The sequence below is a fragment of the Tursiops truncatus genome, chromosome 1, assembly GCF_011762595.2.
Source record: "Tursiops truncatus isolate mTurTru1 chromosome 1, mTurTru1.mat.Y, whole genome shotgun sequence".
In the NCBI taxonomy this organism is placed as follows: Eukaryota; Metazoa; Chordata; class Mammalia; order Artiodactyla; family Delphinidae; genus Tursiops; species Tursiops truncatus.
The window spans coordinates 67,268,517-67,288,729 of record NC_047034.1 but is presented as its reverse complement, the minus strand read 5'-3'; the positions used below and the strand labels follow the sequence as shown (position 1 = coordinate 67,288,729).

Sequence of the window (20,213 nt, the reverse complement as noted above, 5' to 3'; positions counted from 1 at the left end):
AACTGATACAGCATGGCCCAGGGCTTCAGGCATTCAAAAACAATTTTATCAGGCAGGCTATTCTGAGGGCTCAGAGATTGTCTCCCAGGAGCTGGTCAAGGGCAGTCCTCCTGAAGACAGACTTCTCTTTGGAATGTGCTGGGAGAATTAAGCAAGTGCCTCACCTCCCTCCTTTTTGCCCGACAAATTCCCATTTATCCTACAAGACCTAGATCAAGCATCATTTCCTCTGGGAAGCTATCCTTGATTACTCCCCTTCCATTAGGGTTAGATGCCCAGCTCCCACATGCTTCCTTAGTAATTTGCCCTTACTTCTATCAGAACAATAATTGGGCTATTTACTTATCTTTTATTCCAGCTTTTTCTCTAAGTTCCTCGAGGGCAAAGACTCTTATTAATTTTGTAGCCTCAGCATCTACAGTAGTGCCCGACACATAGTAGATGTTTCCAGGATTGTAAAGTGAGAAAGGTTGAGTTGATTCAACTGGGGGCTCAGAAGACCGCTAACATGACTCTCCAGGCAAAAACGCTAAGTGAGCCCTTGAGGTAAACCCTTTGGGATGGGGAAGGAAATGGCATTGAGAGGGAAGGAGTGTCTCTTCTGGTACTCCTTTCCCTTCCATTTCTAACATTCAAAAGATGGAGTAACCAGCACCATTAGCCTAAATTCTGTGGGGGATACAAAGATGAAAAAGCAAAGTCCTTACCCTGAAGAGGTTCACAGCCTGTGGTGGGAGTAAGGGAAGATAGCACTCTTCCTCTATCCCTGCAGGCTGCCCACTTAAGTGTTCCCAAGCAGAAGCATTTGCTGCTTCCTCCATCTGACTTGGATGGGGCTCAAGTATCCCTGCCCCGAATCTCAATCTCTCTGAAAATTATAAAGTTATATATGAGAAAGACAAAAGCAAGCCCTGGCATCCAGGAACTGGCCTGGAACTACGAGGTAGATCTTCCTTAGTGTTGCTACAGCTGGCTGGGCACTCACAGGTGTTTTTCCCCTCCTGCTGAATATAAACAATTTCACGGGACATCAACCCCAGACAAGGCAACACTGACCTCATGATGAAGAAAGACAAAAACAAGACCACCATGAAATTCCCTGCTCATGTGGGAATCCTCACTCTGGGCCCATACTCTAACAGCAATAAAAACCCCAAGCCAGTTTTCTGTCTCTGCTTTCTCAATTCATTTTTGGACCTACTTGTGAGTCACCCTGCTATCTCCAGAAAGCCTCATTATGTGAGTAATAAATCTTTTTATGCCCTTAAAACAAAAACAAGACCACCGTAATCATGTTTGAACACAGATAAAACAGGAACATTGTCCAACTTCAAAATGCCAAACATGTTTTGGTCTTTATGCCAGGACCATGACTGACTGCTACTTCTTGACCAATTACAGCTTTAGTGTTTCTCTAGCCTTTCCTCCCTTAGGTAAGATTTATTAAGATACCCAGTGATAGAATCACCCCCACTTCCTGACAGCATCCAATCCAGAGCAAAGTCCTGCTTCTTTAGATGCTTAGTCCCTTAGACCCTTAGCCCAAACTCATCTAATACAAGCTCAAATCCTGTAATAGGATCTTCCTAACACTCTCTTACCTAGATTTCCCGAAATTCTCCAGTTCATGGTTGAGTAATAAACCCAATTTACTTAACTACAGGTGGATTCTTGGTGGTCTTTGGCTGGAGGGCACTGACACGCAAAACCATAGGATTAATATCTTCAAATATATAGAACAGTATACATCAACAAGAAAAGGATTCACATACCAATAAAAAACGGGACAAAAAGGGGGAAAAAAAGGAAAAATAGTCCCAAGAGAAGAACTACAAACAAATGGCTTCATAAGCATTGAAAAATATTTTATTTCAAATGCATAAAATTATGCTGCTGATTCAGTTGGTGGGACCATCATTTCAGTTTGTGTCCATTTTCTGCTCCTGCAGAAAATCCAGAAAATCTCAACACTAAGAGCCTGAGAAGCCCTGTATTAGCGTTAGTTTATCCTATCCCACCAAGTTGGAGGAGCCGGGTAGAGACAAGGCTCCAGAAGCGGTTTTGAACGGGGTTTAGCTCCGCCCCAGCCGCAGTAACGTCACCTTCCCCCAGTAAATCCACATTCCCGCGGTAGACGTGGTCCCACGAGGGAGCGGCGGCGCAACTCAGGCCGGCTGGTCCTAGATGAAGGACGTTCTAGCCGACCCCCTTACTCGATGGTAGGGCCCTCCTCAGTCCGGCCTCCGGGCGCCGCCATGTTGGAGCCTCAGAACGGGAGCCATGGATGTGAGCGCACGGCCGGCAGCCGGAACCGGGCAAGCTCCGCTGAGCACATGCTGGAGGTGCGGCCGGGGCTGTTCCTGGGTGGAGCTGCGGCAGTCGCGGAGCCGGACCACCTGAGGGAGGCGGGCATCACGGCCGTGCTGACGGTCGACTCGGAGGAGACCGACTTCAACACGGGGGCTGGGGTCGAGGGTCTACGGAGTCTTTTCGTGCCAGCGCTGGACAAACCCGAGACCGACCTGCTTAGCCATCTGGACCGGTGCGTGGCCTTCATCGGCCAGGCCCGCGCCGAGGGCCGCGCGGTGCTGGTGCATTGGTGAGTGGCCGGGTCCGTGGGGAGAGCAACCCCGCCACGCTTCCAGCCTGCCCCCCTCACCCTTCTCCCAGGCCCCAGAAGAGGACGAAGGGGCTGTCGGCCACTAGAACCTTCTCCTCCTCCCTCTCGCACAGGCTTGTGTCTGAGAGAGGATCGGGCAGGAGGCGGGCCCCTGATGGCGTGCAGGCTTTCGTTCATTCAGTTTGTGTTGGTTCATCCTGCAGCCGCTGAGTTTTGTTTCGGAGGTAGGAGGAATCTTCAGGTAAATGACAAAGTCTCTGCACTTACAGAGTTTAAATCTGTCCACGAGAGGCCGCACACATACCCAGATTATTGTAATGCAGACTAGGATGCGAGGTGTGTAGTAAGAGATTAACAAAGGTTAAGGTTATTCAAACTTAAGAGGAAATTATTTTCATTGCTTTTGTTTGAGGCGGGGTGGCTGATGTAGGGGAAATTTGGGGAGAGAAAAATTGGTTAGGATGTAAAGGATCCCTAAGCCATTCCTAGGGGAAAGATGGAGTAGGTGATAGCAATGGCAAAACGAGTGTAATAACGATAGTTTACATTTATTGAGCCAGCACTTTTACTGCCAGCATTTGCTCTAAGTATTACATAAAGGACATAAGGTAGTGATAAAAGGGAAAGAAGTCTGGGATCAGATCTCCAGGGCTCTTAAAGCCAGCAAAGGAGTTTAGATTTTTTCTGAAGCCATTATAAAATGTTAAAAAAAATTAGTGTAATTATTTTTGAATAGGTAATACCTTCATATGGTTCAGAATTCAAAATGAATAAGGAAATAAGGGAATAATTCTTTTGTACAGCAGTAGTAATTCAGAGGCAAAGGGTTTATTTGCGTAGAAGAAGCAGACAAGAAGTGGACCTGAACTTTACCATTAGTGGGGGGCTGGGTTTTTTTAATTGTTGCTATTTGATATTTTAAAGGTTTCTTTTTCAGTCACGCAGGGGTCAGTCGAAGTGTGGCTGTAATGACTGCTTTTATGATGAAGACTGACCAACTTACCTTTGAAAAAGCCTATGAAAACCTTAAGACTATCAAACCAGAGGCTAAGTGAGTTCTTTGTCGTAGTAATAATTCTGCTTTTGTGATGTGATTTTATTTATTTAAAGAAAAATTAACTATGTTTGTTTGTCCTTGCAGGGTGAATGAGGGGTTTGAGTGGCAACTGAAATTATACCAGGCAATGGGATGTGAAGTAGATACCTCTAGTGCAATTTATAAACAGTATCGTTTACAAAAGGTTACAGAGAAGTATCCAGGTGAGTAATAATTGGTAGTATGTGTTTGGTCCTTTCTAGATGCTGTTTACTCTGACACCAAATGTTTCAGGTGCATTATCCCTTTTTCCAGCGACCCCTTGAGATAGGTATTTATTTCCTTTTGAAACCATGGTTTAGCAAGAAATAGCTTGTTCAGGGTCACAAGGTTTGTAAGTGGCTGGCTTGAATTTGAACTCAGGCAGTCTGTACCTGAAACCCAAGGGCTTGATCACTGTGCCCTCCTACCTCATCCTGATTTCTCAACAATGGAGAATATATATATTTTTTAATTTCTGAAGTTAGCACTACTTGCCTCAATTTGACATTAGCTGAATTTTGTCTGAAAATGCAGAGTTGATTTTGACAAATGGATACATTTTGTGTCATGTAGAATTGCAGAACTTACCTCAAGAACTCTTTGCTGTTGACCCATCCGCCATTACACAAGGATTGAAAGATGGGGTTCTCTACAAATGTAGAAAGTGCAGGTAAAATATTTTGTATCTTCTGGAGATTTTATTTTGTCTCAGTAGCTGAAAAGTACTGAAAGTTTCAGTTTCTTAAAATCTAGTAGGAGGAATTTGTTTAATTGAATAATACAGAAATTTCATATTCAAATCTGGTTTCAAGAAGAATATGAATTCTTAAAAGTAATGCAGTTACTTGTAGAAGTTATTGAAAATTAAAGTAGCATAATCAATGTTATATTAATTTGCCCCCTAAGAAATAACTGCACATTTAATCTATTTTTTCATCCTTTTGCAAGTCATTAATGTTTTTGTTTGTTTGGGGGTTGCAGGCGATCTTTATTTCGAAGTTCTAGCATTTTGGATCATAATGAAGGAAGTGGTCCTATAGCCTTTGCCCATAAGAGAATGACACCATCCTTCCTGCTTACTACAGGGAGTCAGGCTCAGTGTACATCTTATTTCATTGAACCTGTGCAGTGGATGGAATCCAGTTTGTTGGGAGTGATGGATGGACAGGTGAGAACACGTTTTACTTTCTACGGTTTTATTATGTCATCTATATTTTGTTCCTTTCATTTTAAACCATATTTTAACTAGCATTTTACTCCATCTTAACTGCTTTCTTTCTAAAGTTTAATATCTTTCTGATATAGATAAGACTTTATCAAAGATAAATTAGTCAAATAAAAACGAGATGATGTAAAATAGTGAACCACTTTTGGTGGAAAGCTGTTGGTCTAAGTTAATTAATTCCTTTTAAGGGTATTGTTTGTATTTTTTCAAATTAAGACTAACAAACTAATTAGAATATATTTAACAAAACTTGAACTTTGTAAGAAGTAGGGCAAATCAAGGATTTTAAAATTAGATTTTAAATTTCTTCTTAATCTTCCTTTTTTTCTCTTTTGGCTTTGTGTATTTGTTTTCTTGGTTTTTCAGTTTTGTATGTTTGTTGTGAGATTTTTTTTCATTTCCTGTTAATTCTAAAGAATGCAGCTCATATGAGCATCCTGTGACAGCCACAATTCTCCTTTAGGTTTACATGATATTAATCTAAAGATATTCTAAATCTAAGATATAATGATGTTTAAAGTTTGTATAAGTTTGTATGGTGAGTATTTTATGAAACCTTTTCACTGTATTATTTCATTTGAAGAATACAATAACTTTATAAAATCGAGCACATATCTATTCACATTTTATATGTGAGGAAACTTAGTTTGCATTAGTTAGTGTCTTGCCTAGAAAGAGGTACCCTATATTCAAACCCATGGTTTCAGATAATGCTGCTTTATTGAGGTATAATTCACTTACCATATAATGTACCCATTGAAAGTGTACAGTTCAGTGGTTTTTAGTATATTCACGGAGGTTTTTGCAGCTATCACCATTTTTATCGCTACCAAATAAACCTTGTACAGCAGTCACTTCCCATTCTTGATGATATTATTTGTTGAAGTCCACTTTATCTGTTTTTTTCTTTTGTGGCTTGTGCTTTTGCCTTGCTGCTTTTGTTTATTGTTTTTTGGGGCGTGCCTTGCAGCTTGTGGGATCCTAGTTGCCCAACCAGGGATTGAACCTGGGCCCTCAGCAGTGGCAGTGTGGAATCTTAACCACTGGACTGCCAGGGAATTCCCTTGCTGCTTTTATTTAACCCGGAAAACACAAGATAAAGGCGTTTTTGTGAAATATTCTAGATCACATTTGTGCATACTTCTTTGTACACTTATTTGAATTTTCTTATAGAATATATACCTAAAAGTGGAAATCCTGGCTTGAGGAGTGTGTACATTTTAAACATTACTGATAGTCTGGGCTGACATTAACAATGCCCATACAAATTTGCCTTTCACTAATGTTGAATGCATATACTCATTTCCCCATACCCTTGACATAATGGATATTGTAAAATTGGTAAGGTTTTGTCAGTCTGTCAGTCTGTGAGATGAAAAATGTTAATCCTAAAATGTTTTAATTTGAATCTCCATGACTACTACTGAGACCAACATCTTTATATACTTATGAGCCATTTATATTTTCTTTTACAGTAAATTTCCTTCAGGTCCTTGGCCCATTTTTCTGTGGGTTTTGTCTTTTTCTAATGGATTTGTAGGAGTTCTTTATATAGTCTAGAGTTAATGTTTCGTGTAATATGTTGCAGATATTTTCTCCAGTCTGTTGCTTTTATCTCAGCTTTGTGATACATTTTTTTCTTCAGCTTTTTGAGATATAATTGACATACAGCAGTGTATAAGTTGAAGGTATACAGCGTAAATGACATACATATATTGTGAATGTGGGTTTTTTAAATTGTGGTAAAATATTCATAACATAAATTTACCATTTTAACAGTAGCCTTGAGAACATTCACATTGTTGTGCAACCGTCACCACCATCTTCCCCAACTGAAATGCCATACCCGTTAAACACTAATTCCCCATACCACCCCCACCAGGCCCTGGCAACCACCATTCTACTTTCTGTCTTTATGAATTTGAGTACTCCAGGTGCCTCATAAAGTGGAATTACACATATATTTGTCCTTTTGTCACTGGCTTATTGCACTTGGCATAATGTCCTCAAGGTTCATCCATGTTATAGCATGTATCAGAGTTTCCTTCCTTTTTAATGCTGAATAATATTCCATTTTATGTATAGGCTACCACATTTTTTTTTTTTTTTGCGGTACGCGGGCCTCTCACTGTTGTGGCCTCTCCCGTTGCGGAGCACAGGCTCCGGACGCACAGGCTCAGCGGCCATGGCTCACGGGTCTAGCTGCTCCGCGGCATGTGGGATCTTCCCGGACCGGGGCACGAACCCGTGTCCCCTGCATCGGCAGGCGGACTGTCAACCACTGCACCACCAGGGAAGCCCCACATTTTGTTTATCCGTTCATCTATCCATGGACATTTGGGTTGCTTCCTCCCTTTGAGTATTGTGAATAATGCTGCTATGAACATGGGTATACAAATATCTGTTTGAGTTCCTGCTTTTATCTCTTTGGGGTATATACCTAGAAGTGGAATTACTGGATCATATAGTAACTCTATGTTTAATTGTTTTGAGGAATGTGGTATATTTTGTCAAACTAAAATTTAAGATATTTATGTAATCAATTCTAATTTCTGAGTTTTATGCCCAGACTTTCTATATAGCTTGTCGATGATTTAAAAGTCAACACATGTGCCACAGTCACAAAACAGTCACAAAACCTTCTGTTTCACATCTCAACCTTCACCTTTCTCCCTTAATGCTGGAATTAATCTATTCCTCCTTTAAACTCCCAGAGTACAACATACTTCTTACACAATTATTGTAGTCTACTATCTATTACAGTAAATTGCCATTACATCTCACTGATTAGACCATCAACTCCTTGAAGGTATGAGCCATGTCTTACCTGTTTTTATATCATATATTACCAAAGATAATTATTTGTTTTGTATAAAAGTGAATGAATGAAGTAACACATTTATTTTATTTCAGCTTCTTTGCCCCAAATGCAATGCCAAGTTGGGTTCTTTCAACTGGTATGGTGAACAGTGCTCATGTGGTAGATGGATAACACCTGCTTTTCAAATACATAAGAACAGAGTGGATGAAATGAAAATGCTGCCAGTTTGGGGATCACAAACAAGAAAAATATGAACTTGTGACATTTGATAACTTGCTGATGATATGTGCTACCCTTGCTTATTGTCATTCATGGCAGATTGTTTAGTTTTAGGCCATTAACATTTCATTTGAAATATGAGAAGATAAAAATCATTTGACTTAGAAACTATACTTTGTCAGCTTCTTACACTAAGTAGAATGGAAATCAAAACCTTTTAATCATGTAAATTATACTTTATTTGATATTAAAATCTTTTATAACCCAGATACTTTCTTTATTTCATATATATTTAAAAGTTGTGATTTTTGGAATGTTAGTTATGTAATCTTAAGGTCTAGATGGACAAAATTATGTATAAAAATTAGAAACTGTCATGTTTAAGTGACATTCTTTTATTTCTAGAAATGTAAAGCAGATTTGTTTGGACATATTTTGACATTTCTCTTTCTCTCTTTTAAGGGACATTAGTAAAGCTACATTAGTCTGGGTTTTTCTTGGAAATGTAGAAGAAAAGGACATCAGTAAAACACTGACTAAAGTGTGGTTTTCCTATGATACTTTTTGAAGTAATCTACTTAAAGAAATGTATTAATGTTAGGTATATTTCTAATGATGAAGAAAATTAAACGTGGAGTAACTACATATCAATCACCTTTTTTAACCTGATGTGTTAGTGTATTGGAAAAGGTAATATGTCCGGATTAGTTTTTTTTTTTTTTGCGGTACGCAGGCCTCTTGGGGCATGAACCCGTGTCCCCTGCATCAGCAGGCAGACTCTCAACCACTGCGCCACCAGGGAAGCCCCCAGATTAGGTTTTTAATGTGATCTCTGGAGACTGGAATTTATTTTACTCATTGATAATAGTTAGAATTATACCTAATTAGATACTTGAACATTTACATTAAATCAGAATTAGCTAATAAAGAGAAATATAGTCCATGTTCTTAGTATGTTTTTCATATTTACACATGTGAGTGTATATGTACATAAACACCAAAACGGGAGTTATTTTAAATGCAAAATAATGTGAATCAGGATCCTCTTTAAAAGTGTGGGAGTGTTATAGGTGATTCTTGAGAATATCTCAGCATAGGACCTGAAGCCTTTGGCAGCTTTCGTATAATAAATTTTTCTTAGGAGAAAAAATTTTTCCACTTCTGTCTTAGCTTTCACAATACCTGTTTACTTCTTTACTTTGTAATGTTATACTCCAGAAAGCTTTTTAAAAACAATTAGGTTGAACCATATGAAATTGCCTCTTTGTAGGTGAAAAGTAATTGAGTAGCAGCAGTTTTGTATATGGTTCAAGCTAATACCTATGTATAACACTGTGGCATCCATCACAGAGAAAGTGACATAGATTTTATTTGAATTTATAATTGTTAATTCAGTAAATATTTACTAAGCACCTTTTATGTACGCGATTCTAGGTGATATATTGAACAAACGAGATAAAATCTCTGCCTTGTAATTTATATGCTAGCCAGGAGACATTGACAAAATAGTCTCTTTTTTTGAAAGATAATCGGTATTTGCCAATGAGGAATGATTTTGGGATACCTGACTTTTCTTTATGTAAATTTTGAACTTTTGTGAAACATCCACTAAGCAAGATTTTCAGATTTGAAGTCTTTTAATGTTTTATTTTGGGGGTGGGGTAAATCCGTTATGCCTTTGTTCTCAAAATAAAAAAGGAATCCTTTCTTTTTAATATTTAGGAATATCAATGTAAAACATTTGAATTTACACATTTGTTGAAAATAGCAATATTAACCTTACTTCAGAGGCAGTGTGGTACAGTGAAAACAGTACTGAAGTAGAGGTCAGAGAGCGGCTCTAATAATTCTGGCTCTACTGATCACCATCTTCCTGGAAGTGAGCAGGTCTTTTGAAAATTGGGAGTCATTTCTCATCTTCACAAAATGGGATTAATATATGTTCTGCTGTCCTGACAGGGTTGTTTGAAAGATCATTTGCATTAGCTTTAATTTCTTTTTACATAAAATGGAGATAACAGTAGTATCTGGGTTATTACAAGGATTTTTGTGATACACTGCAGATAAAGAACTTAGTATAGTGCCTAGCTAGTAGCAGTCAACATTTTCCCTTAAAGGGACTTCCCTGGTGGTCCAGTGGTTAAGAATCCACCTTCCAATGCAGGGGGTGTGGGTTCAGTCTCTGACTGGGGAACTAAGATCCCACGTGCTGCGGAGCAACAAAGCCCGCAGGCCCTGGAGCCCACATGCCACAACTACTGAGCTCATGCACTCTAGAGCCCGTGCGCCACAACTAGAGAGGATCCTGCGTGCTGCACCTAAGACCCGACGCAGCCAAATAAATAAATATTTTTAAAAAATTAGCATTCTTAAGAAAAAACCTTTCCCTTAAAATAGCTGCAGTTTATTGAGCACTTACCTGCCAGTCACAATCCTAAACACTTAATGTGTATTTGATTTAATCCTCAAAACAGCCATGAGATAGATCCTATTATTCCCATTTTACAGGTGAAATTGAGGCTCAGAAAGATTAAGTCACTTCCTCAAAGTTACATAGCAAATGAACCTAGATTAGAAGCAAGATTTGGCTTACTCCAAAATTTGAGGTTTTAACCTCTATATTCTAATATTTGGGCTCACTGTTCAGGGTGGTATTTGTCTTAAAGATGTCGTACTAAAAATGTCAATCAGATTGTAAAATCTAATAGTACTGATGAAATGCAGTTTTTAACTAAGCTATAAATTCACTAGTCAGGCATCCCACCAACATTTGCAGGGTACAAATTGAGGCCTACATTCTATTTCCCTTCAAAGTTATAAATAAAGCTACCAAACTATTAAAATGTTTTGTTCTCTTGACAAATATATCTTCATAATGACCTGGAAGACAAGGTTTGAATTTAGAATTCTCTGACTTCATGGAGTTTCATGACAAAATATGGCAATGCACTGAGAGTTGGCCCCTGACCTACAGACTGCCCCCCTTTTCCCACCCCTGGATTTGTTCATGCGGACCCTGGTGTATATGTATATGTGGACTCCCCACCTCACATTTCTAAGCTCTGTCTACACTCCTGGCATACAGTATTGGCACAGTTCTGTCAGAGGCCTGAGCAAGGCTTGGAGCTATTTGGGCTAGTTGGTTGTCAGAAGTGTGTCTAGAAAGGGACCACGTGTCCTGGCTGAGCACATCACTTTGGCATCGTGTATTCTTAACCTGTGGGAAGAGACATTACCAGATGCCAGAGTAAAGTCCTAGGTATGGATCTAGACATAAAATTCTTTCAAATTTTATTTCTCTGCCAAGGGTTTAAGTTGAAAGCAAATGAATAAATGAAAGCAAAAGTATTTGATAACATTCAACATTTATGACAAAAAAAAAGGTAACTAGAATGGAAGGAAGCTTCCTTAATGTGCATATAAAAAAAGAAAACTACAAAGAGCACATTTCTTAATGATAATCGAAAATGTTTCCTTGTATTTAAAAAAAATCTCCAGAAAAAAATTTTGCAAAAACAAATGAGGAAACAAAAAAACAAAACCAATCAAGCCCCTAGATATTACAATCAGCAGAATCACAAAGTGAGAAATTATACAGGACAAATGAAAAATTCTTTTTTTTTGGCCGCACCGCACAGCAGGATCTTAGTTGCCTAACCAGGGATTGAACTCGGACATCAGCAGTGAGGCAGTGAAAGTGCTCAGCCCTGAAAGGGCAGAGTCCTAACCACTGGACCACCAGGGAATTCCTGCAAGTGACAGATTCTTATCTCTTGTTTGTTTGAAATTTTCCATATTAAAGGTTAAGTTTTAAAACGTTGATGTTAAATAAAATAGATTTTTAAATGCTAGTGTTTGTGTACAGTAAGTCTACACAGAAAATTCTAGAGGATTTACAGACAAAATATTAGAATGATGTAATTCAATACGGTTTTTGAATACAAAATTGCTCTATAAAAGTCAATAGTGTTACTATACCCCAGCAATAACTGAATTAAAAAAAATTTTTTTTTAAAGAAAAGGATGTGTAAAATGAAACTAAAACTATGAAAAGAAAACTTCCCTCAGTAGGGGGAAGGATTTCTTATGCAATATACAAATAACAGAGATCATTAACAAAATTTGATACACTTGACTATGTTAAAATTAAAACCTAGAGGACAAAAACCCCATAAACAAAGACAAGTGTCAACCTAAGAGAAGGTATTTGCTATATACATACGGGTTAAATGAATAGACTATTTAAAGGTGTACACATCATTGAGAGAAAGAAAATCCAATAGGAAATTTTATAAAAGGTAAGAATGGGCAATTCACAGAAGAGGAAATAAGGTTTAATGAACATGAAAAGATGCACCACCTCTTTAATTTACATTTAATTTAAATGTAAATTATAGTCACACCCTTCACAGGCAAAAAATAAAAGTCTGACTACATCTAGTGTTGGTGAGAATTCATCACTGCTAACGAGAGTGTAAATTGGTATAATTTGGCAAATAGTAGTACTCCTACTGCATGATCCAGCATATATCTTAAAGACATTCTTGCATATATGCACAAGGATACCCATAGAAGGATATATTTTATGTAACAGTAAAAAGTTGAAACAATCCAAATGTTCACCAGTAGGGAAATGAAAAAAAGTCTATATTGTATATTAATAATGTATATATTCAAGGAAATACTATAGAACAGTTAAAACAGATCATCAAAAAGTAATATTGAATGAGAAAAGTGACTTGGAGAACATTAGTGCTATAAGTTTATGTAAATTAAAATACCCCCAAACAGCACTAAATGTATGTATCTATACACATATTTAAACATGATCAAAATAAAAAATGGCTTTGAATGATTACCATAAAATTTATAATGGAAGTTGTCTATGTGGAGGGAGGGAAATGAAGCAGAGGAAAACGCAGACCTCAACTTTATCTACGATGTTTAATTTCTTATGAAAAATCTGAAACGAAAATGGAAAAGTTAATATTTGTTAATTCTTGGCAATAAGTACACAAGTGCTTGTTTTGTAATTATCTGCACTTGAATAAAAAATTAAAATTTTGAAAATTAAAAAATCGAAAATTTATTGGAGTTCAGTCATGGTGATTTTCTTAAAAAAAAGGCCAAATTATCTGGTGGATACAGAAGACTTGCTGGTTTTATTTTAGGTTTTATGCCAATTTTTGAATTTGCAGTTGGGTAAGAATAAAAATCTTATAAATTGCACCTGAAATGAAAACTGATTAGTTAGCTGATGACAGAAGGAATCACCTTTAACGTAAGGGAATTTCGTGATTTTTTTTCGGGGTTTGGGTCCCAGGGCTATTTTGTACATTGGGGATTGTGTAATCTGTAGTAATCATCCAGCCACGAGGAGTTTGGAGGATTCTGGGAAGCATTTGTTTCGTTTAGTAACCGAGGGAAAGATTCCACTTAGTCCTAGAGGGATACGTGTTCTTTTTTTAACATCTTTATTGGAGTATAATTGCTATACAATGTTGTGCTAGTTGCTGCCGTATAACAAAGTGAATCAGCTACATGTATACATATATCACCATATCTCTTCCCTCTTGCGTCTCCCTCCCACCCTCCCTATCCCACCCCTCTAGCTGGACACAAAGCACTGAGCTGATCTCCCTGTGCTATGCGGCTGCTTCCCACTAGCTATCTATTTTACATTTGGTAGTGTATATATGTCCATGTCTCTCTCTCACTTCGTCCCAGATTACCCTTCCCCCTCCCTGTGTCCTCACATCCATTCTCTACCTCAGTGTCTTTATTCCTGTCCTGCCCTTAGGTTCTTCAGAACCATTTTTTTTTTTTTTTTTAGATTCCATATATATGCGTTAGCATACGGTATTTGTTTTTCTCTGTCTGACTTACTTCACTCTGTATGACAGACTCTAGGTCCATCCACCTCTCTACAAATAACTCAGTTTCGTTTCTTTTTATGGCTGAGTAATATTCCATTGTATATAAGTGCCACATCTTTATCTGTTCATCTGTCGATGGACACTTAGGTTGCTTCCATGTCCTGGCTATTGTAAACAGAGCTGCAATGAATATTGTGGTACATGACTCTTTGAATTATGGTTTTCTCAAGGTATATGCCCAGTAGTGGGATTGCTGTGTCATATGGTAGTTCTATTTTAGTTTGTTAAGGAACCTCCATACTGTTCTCCATAGTGGCTGTATCAATTTACATTCCCACCAACAGTGCAAGAGGGTACCCTTTTCTCCACACTCTCTCCAGCATTTATTGTTTGTAGATTTTTGATGATGGCTATTCTGACCAGTGTGAGGTGATACCTCACTGTAGTTTTGATTTGCATTTCTCTAATGATTAGCGATGTTGGGCATCCTTTCATGTGTTTGTGGCAAATCAGTATATCCTCTTTGGAGAAATGTCTATTTAGGTCTTCTGCCCATTTTTGTATTGGGTTGTTTTTTTTGATATTGAGCTGCGTGAGCTGCTTGTATATTTTGGAGATTGATCCTTTGTTAAAATTTGCTTCGTTTGCAAGTATTTTCTTCCATTCTGAGGGTTGTCTTTTCATCTTGTCTATGGTTTCCTTTGCTGTGCAAAAGCTTTTAAGTTTCATTATGTTCCATTTGTTTATTTTTGTTTTTATTTCCATTTCTCTAGGAGGTGGGTCAAAAAGGATCTTGCTGTGATTTATGTCATAGAGTGTTCTGCCTATGTTTTCCTCTAAGAGTTTGATAGTGTCTGGCCTTACATTTAGGTCTTTAATCCATTTTGAGTTTATTTTTGTGTATGGTGTAAGGGAGTTTTCTAATTTCATTCTTTTACATGTAGCTGTCCAGTTTTCCCAGCACCACTTATTGAAGAGACTGTCTTTTCTCCATTGGGGATATGTGTTCTTAAGGTAGAGTATTTTAAATATTCAACTGCTGAAATGCTTTAAAAAGAAATTCCATTAAGTAGCATTCTTGAAACTGCTTCGTCAAACTTAGTTAAAATTTTCAGTTAGAGTTTGTGACGTAGATGGATTTTTCTAAACAAAACCGTTTCTTAAGTTTTAGTAATAAAAAGACTGGGAATTTACCTTATTGTAGGTCTTAGGGTAGGGTCGCTTGGACTTTCACTACTAGGTACTATGCTTTAGAAATGTATGTTTAAGGAGGTGAGTTTGATTTGGGGGAGTTTATCTTTTATATTTACGTTTTAAAATTTGTTTAAATAAACATAGTCTTTCTAGAAGTACGATTCATATTATTTTTGCTTATCTCAGGTACTGTGCCAGTGGAGAGGCAGCTCAAACGAATTTGGAAAAAATAGTTGTGTGTTTTCCTTCCACACACTTGTGTATACGGAGAACTTTTACATTGATAGTGAGTTTTTCGTAAAAATTAAACCAACTTTACTTTCTTAATCTCTAGTTTTGTTCTGATATATCTACACTGTGGTATTGAGAATGATACTCAGGGGACGAGCCAGTATGTTCAGAAAGGATTTTCTTCCCCATTTTTTATGTTATCAATATATCTTATTTAACCGAAGTAGTGATTACGTCTCTTTCTTTTTTCCCTAAAACAGCGGGACAGAAAATGCCGAAACCTCCAAAAGGGAAATATTTACTCAGAGATTTGCTTAAAATTAGCTTAGTCTCTGACGTCACTCGCGCAGAAGTAATTTGTCTTCATTCGGCCACCGTCGCGTCAGCGTTACGGGGTATTTTGTCCATCTGCCGCCACCGTCCCAGATATTAGTTGCCGAGTTCCAGGGCAGGCGAACGTGTGTTTCGGGGGAGCCGGCTGGCGTTGCCGGCACCATGGAGTCCCCTTTTAGTCCGGGACTCCCTCACCGGCCGGATGAAGAGTGGGGTGAGTGGGATATGAGACTGTACCAGGGGTGGCTCCAGGTTTCTTCCCCCTTACTTCTGCGCATTTGTGGTGACAGGTGTGGACGAACCCTGCCGAGGGAGCGAGGGCCACTCGTTGCTTCCGTCCGTGGTCCTAGTAGAGTCTAGCAGAACCTGTCGGTTTCTGCCCTGGGGACAGCGAGCGTAAAATGTTGCCTGATTGGAATTACTACCGTGTTTCACCGCTTCCTCTGGGAAAGTACCAGGTGATGATTTTGTGGGGCGAAAACGACGTCATTAGGAAGCTTAGGGCAGGACGGCTGTGACCATCAAAAAGGCTGCAAGCTATTTTCTCAGAGTGTGGGATGTGGGAGATGCTTGCCATGGAGTGTACGTGTACGTGTTTGGTTTGTGTGAGAGAATGTGAATCCTCATCTCGAAGCTTCCACTATTGATCGAGGCTGATGCCCATCTTGGCAGAGAAGCAAAGCACCCCAGCACCTGACCCCATGTCCCTGATTACGTAGACCTAACGCTTATAAACGGATATAATCCTGATTGCTCTCCGAATACAACTCTGAATTTTCTTGTTATGGATATTTTGTTTGGTTTTGTGGTCAGGAAGAGTGGAATGGAATGTAGTGGAAATGAGAGTGGAGAAGCTTTATCATCTAAGTGTTTAGAAGAAACTTATATTCCTCCCTTGTTTGCCAGACATAGTACTAATACTGTTCTTGGGCTTCAGTATGAATTTGGGGTTGTATACGTCCCTGAATGTGTCCTGCGGTGAACCTACACCCTTCACTAGCTTTAAAATTTGGGGGAAACCCAGACTGACCTTCATTTTTTCCCCCTTGGACCATCGTTCTCAGTAGCAAGAGTGTAATCTCAATTCTCTTTGTTGAACTGAAGTCCTCATTTGATTTTCCAAGGGCAGAACTTCTCTTAAATTATATAGTGTTAGAGATTTATTTCAGTCCTTGGATAGGTTTTCTATGAGTTGTTGGAAAAACGTTAGACTATCTCTTCCAAATGTATTTTCCCAAGCCAAATGTAGTCGTAGTAATAGGAACAGTTGCCGTTAAGCACTTTATTTGTGTCAGGTGCCCTGCTTAGCTCTTACATCCCAAGCCAAGTGTAGTCGTAGTAATAGGAACAATTGCCGGTAAGCACTTTATTTGTGTCAGGTGCCCTGCTTAGCTCTTACATCCCAAGCCAAGTGTAGTCGTAGTAATAGGAACAATTGCCGGTAAGCACTTTATTTGTGTCAGGTGCCCTGCTTAGCTCTTACATCCCAAGCCAAGTGTAGTCGTAGTAATAGGAACAATTGCCGGTAAGCACTTTATTTGTGTCAGGTGCCCTGCTTAGCTCTTACATGCATTATCTTATTTAATCCTCCCAACAGTCCAGTGAGGTATTGTTATTTTACAGATGAGGAAGCTGAGGCTGAGAGAGAACGAACGCTCAGAGTCTTATAGCTAGTGAGTGTCAGAAACAGGATCAGTACCAGGTTTGTCTACCTCCAAAGCCTGTGCACTTAGTCACTATTCTATATTGCTTTCCTAAGTTATTTCTACAGATTTGATTTTTACCAAGATCCCCCCAGTTATTAACAAATCTACTTCAGTATACTCGGTTGTTATGATCTGTTTTCTCAGCTAGTCAACTATTATATTTTCATGATGTTTCTTAAACTATAACTGTGAGGCACTTCCTGATAGCATTATTATGTCTTCTGATACCCAGGCTGCATTTTCCTGACTAATCTGACCAGTTGACTCCTAGTCTTAATGTTCTTTAACAGAGCATTCAGTTCTTTGTAGTAGGTTCACTGACTCAGCTCAGGTACCTTGCCCTGCCCCTCCCTGAACATGCCCATTTCCCATGGTTTTCCAAGCTTCTCTTTTCAAACAGTTAACAATCTTTTCTTAGTGGAACACTTTAATTCTGCTTCCTCAAGTGTTCAGTAAGCAGGATAGATTTTGCAGGCACTGGAGTGAAAGGTTACTGTTTGCTAACATTTCTCAGTAGAATATGGACTCTTTTTCTGGGAGTTGCCATTTTGGGTGTTCAAGTACTTCACTGATTTATTTGACTTTTTTTTTTTTCTATATTAGAAACTAGCTAGTTAAAATTTTTAAAATCAGATTATGTAATTAGTACTTGTGACTCTTAACAACTTTGTATAATTAAAAATGACTTACTCAGAACAGCCTATGATGGGATGTGCATCCCATGTGCATTTTCCCTTTATGTGGGGTGATGAAATTTTGAACGGGCCTATAAACATTTTCTGTAAAGGTCTAGATAGTAAATATTTTAGGCTTTTGTGGTCATGTGGTCTCTGTTCTGACTCCTCAGCTCTGCCAGTTGTAGTACAAATCAGCCATGGACAATGTAAACTGAGCATGACTATGTTCCAAAACAACTTTATTTATGGATGCTGAAATTCTATTTCATGTAATTGTTTTTAATACTTAATAGAGTTTACTTTTAGTACAGTTTTAGATTTACAGAATAATTGAGGGGATAGTACAGAGTTCCCCTGCCCCCCAAGTTTCCCCTATTGGTAACATCTTGCATTACAGGAGTACATTTGTTACAATTGATGGGCCAGTATTGATACATTAGCATTAACTAAAGTCCATAGTTTATATTAAGATTCACTCTTGTTCATTCTGTGGGTTTTGACAAATGCATAATGTCATGTGTCTACCATTACAGTATCATATGGGATAGTTACACTGCCCTAAAAAATCCGCTGTGCCCCACCTGTTTGTCTCTGCCTCCCTCCTCCAAAGCCCCAACAACCACTGTTCTTTTCACTGTCACCTAGTTTTGCCTTTTTCAAAATGTCATATTGTTGGAATGATAGAGTACGTAGCATTTTTAATTTGGCTTCTTCCATTTAGCAAAATGCATTTAAGATCCCTCTATTTTTAATGGCCTGATAGCTCATTTCTTTTCAGCACTGAATAATATTCCATGGTATGGATGTACCACAGTGTCTTTTGGGCTCCCATAACAAAATACCTGGGAAGCTTAATGAACAGAAATTTATTTTCTGACAGTTCTGGAGGCTGGAAGTCCAAGCACAGGTGCCAGCATGGTCAGGTTCTGGTGAGACTTCTCTTCCTAGCTTATAGATGGCCACTTTTTATTGCTGTGTCCTCATGAGGCAGAGGGGTGGAAAGGGAAGGAGGGAGGGAAGGAGGAAGAGGTGGGGGAGACAGAGAGGTAGGTAGGTAGGTAGACCTATCTCTTAGTCTTATAAGGCCACAGTTCTAGTAGATTAGGGCCCCACCCTTGTAACCTCATTTAACCTTGATTACCTCATAAAGACCACCCTACCTCTGGATGCAGTCATCTTGGGGGCTTCAATATATAAATTTTGGGGGGGATACAATTTGGTCCATAGCACACAGTTTGTTTATCCATTTACCTGTTGAAAAACGCCTTGGTTGCTTCTAGGGTCTCAAAACCAGTTAAAGACAGACTGAGGCCAGGAAAGAGGGCCAGGCATGGGGGACAAGAGTGACAGGTTCCGGCTTATAAAGGGCTTACATGCAGTGAAGGGACAGCCACAAACTGTTCTCCAGTGATGGACACTGCACAGAGAATTAAAATTGGTTGCTTTCAAATGTTGGCAGTTATATATAAAGCTGCTATAAATATTCATGTGCAGTTTTTTTTTGGCTGCACTGTGAGGCTTGCAGGATCTCAGTTCCCCGACCAGGGATTGAACCCGGGCCATGGCAGTGAAAGCGCCAAATCCTAACCACTAGACCACCAGGGAACTCCATTGCAGCTTTTTATGTGGACGTAAGTTTTCATATAAATTGGGTAAATATCAAGGAGCATTAATGCTGGATCATACAGTAAGAGTATGTCCAGTTTTGTAAGAAACTTTCAACCTGTCTTCCAGAGTAGCTGTGCCATTTTGCATTCCCACCAGCAGTGAATGAACATTCCTGTTGCTCCAGTCCTGCGAACATTTGGTGTTGCCAGTGTTTCAGATTATAGCCATCCTGATAGGTGTGTAGTGGTATCTCATTATTTTAGTTTGTAGTTCCCTGATAACATGTGATGTGGAGCATCTTTTCATATGCTTTATCTATTTGTTTTTAAAGGAACGGTCTTTTAAAAAATATTTGTTTATTTATTTTATGTTTTGGCTGTGTTGGGTCTTAGTTGCGGCATGCGGGATATTCGTTGTGGCGTGCAGGCTTCTCTCTCTAGTTGTGGTGCTCAGGCTCTAGAGCATGTGGGCTCTCTAGTTGCGGCATGTGGGCTCTCTAGTTGTGGATCTCATGCTCAGTGGTTGCGGCACACAGGTTTAGTTGCCCTGCAGCATGTAAGATCTTAGTTCCCTGACCAGGGATCGAACCCATGTACCCTGCATTGGAAGGCGGATTCTTAACCAC

At 39.0% G+C, this 20,213-nt stretch overlaps 2 protein-coding genes across 7 annotated transcripts in view; both read left to right on the top strand.

Moving 5' to 3' along the window:
- Window positions 1-1,896: 1,896 nt before the first annotated feature.
- Window positions 1,897-8,230, top strand: DUSP12 (dual specificity phosphatase 12). The gene is made up of 6 exons (XM_004330499.4): window positions 1,897-2,599; window positions 3,558-3,671; window positions 3,762-3,880; window positions 4,272-4,368; window positions 4,680-4,866; window positions 7,837-8,230. Exons 1-6 carry the CDS (start codon window positions 2,217-2,219, stop codon window positions 7,996-7,998), a joined length of 1,062 nt encoding a protein of 353 aa, XP_004330547.3. The 5' UTR covers window positions 1,897-2,216; the 3' UTR covers window positions 7,999-8,230.
- A 7,435-nt stretch (window positions 8,231-15,665) lies between these two features.
- ATF6 (activating transcription factor 6) overlaps window positions 15,666-20,213 on the top strand; it is a 220,152-nt gene continuing 215,604 nt past the window's right edge. For 3 of the 6 annotated variants that reach the window (XM_033855948.2, XM_073805156.1, XM_033855941.2), the window contains exon 1: window positions 15,666-15,811. In XM_033855948.2, coding sequence (XP_033711839.1) covers window positions 15,760-15,811 — 52 coding nt within the window. In that variant the 5' untranslated portion in view covers window positions 15,666-15,759. Of the gene's footprint in view, window positions 15,812-16,036; window positions 16,056-20,213 lie in introns of those variants that run through there. The other 3 variants (XM_073805161.1, XM_073805166.1, XM_033855946.1) reach the window with 3 other exon arrangements.

Coding starts and splice junctions, on each gene's coding strand:
- DUSP12 (XM_004330499.4), top strand. CDS start 2,217: ATGGTAGGGCCCTCCTCAGTCCGGCCTCCGGGCGCCGCCATGTTGGAG. Junction 2,600..3,557: donor CGCGCGGTGCTGGTGCATTG/GTGAGTGGCCGG, acceptor TTTCTTTTTCAG/TCACGCAGGGGTCAGTCGAA. Junction 4,369..4,679: donor TACAAATGTAGAAAGTGCAG/GTAAAATATTTT, acceptor TGGGGGTTGCAG/GCGATCTTTATTTCGAAGTT.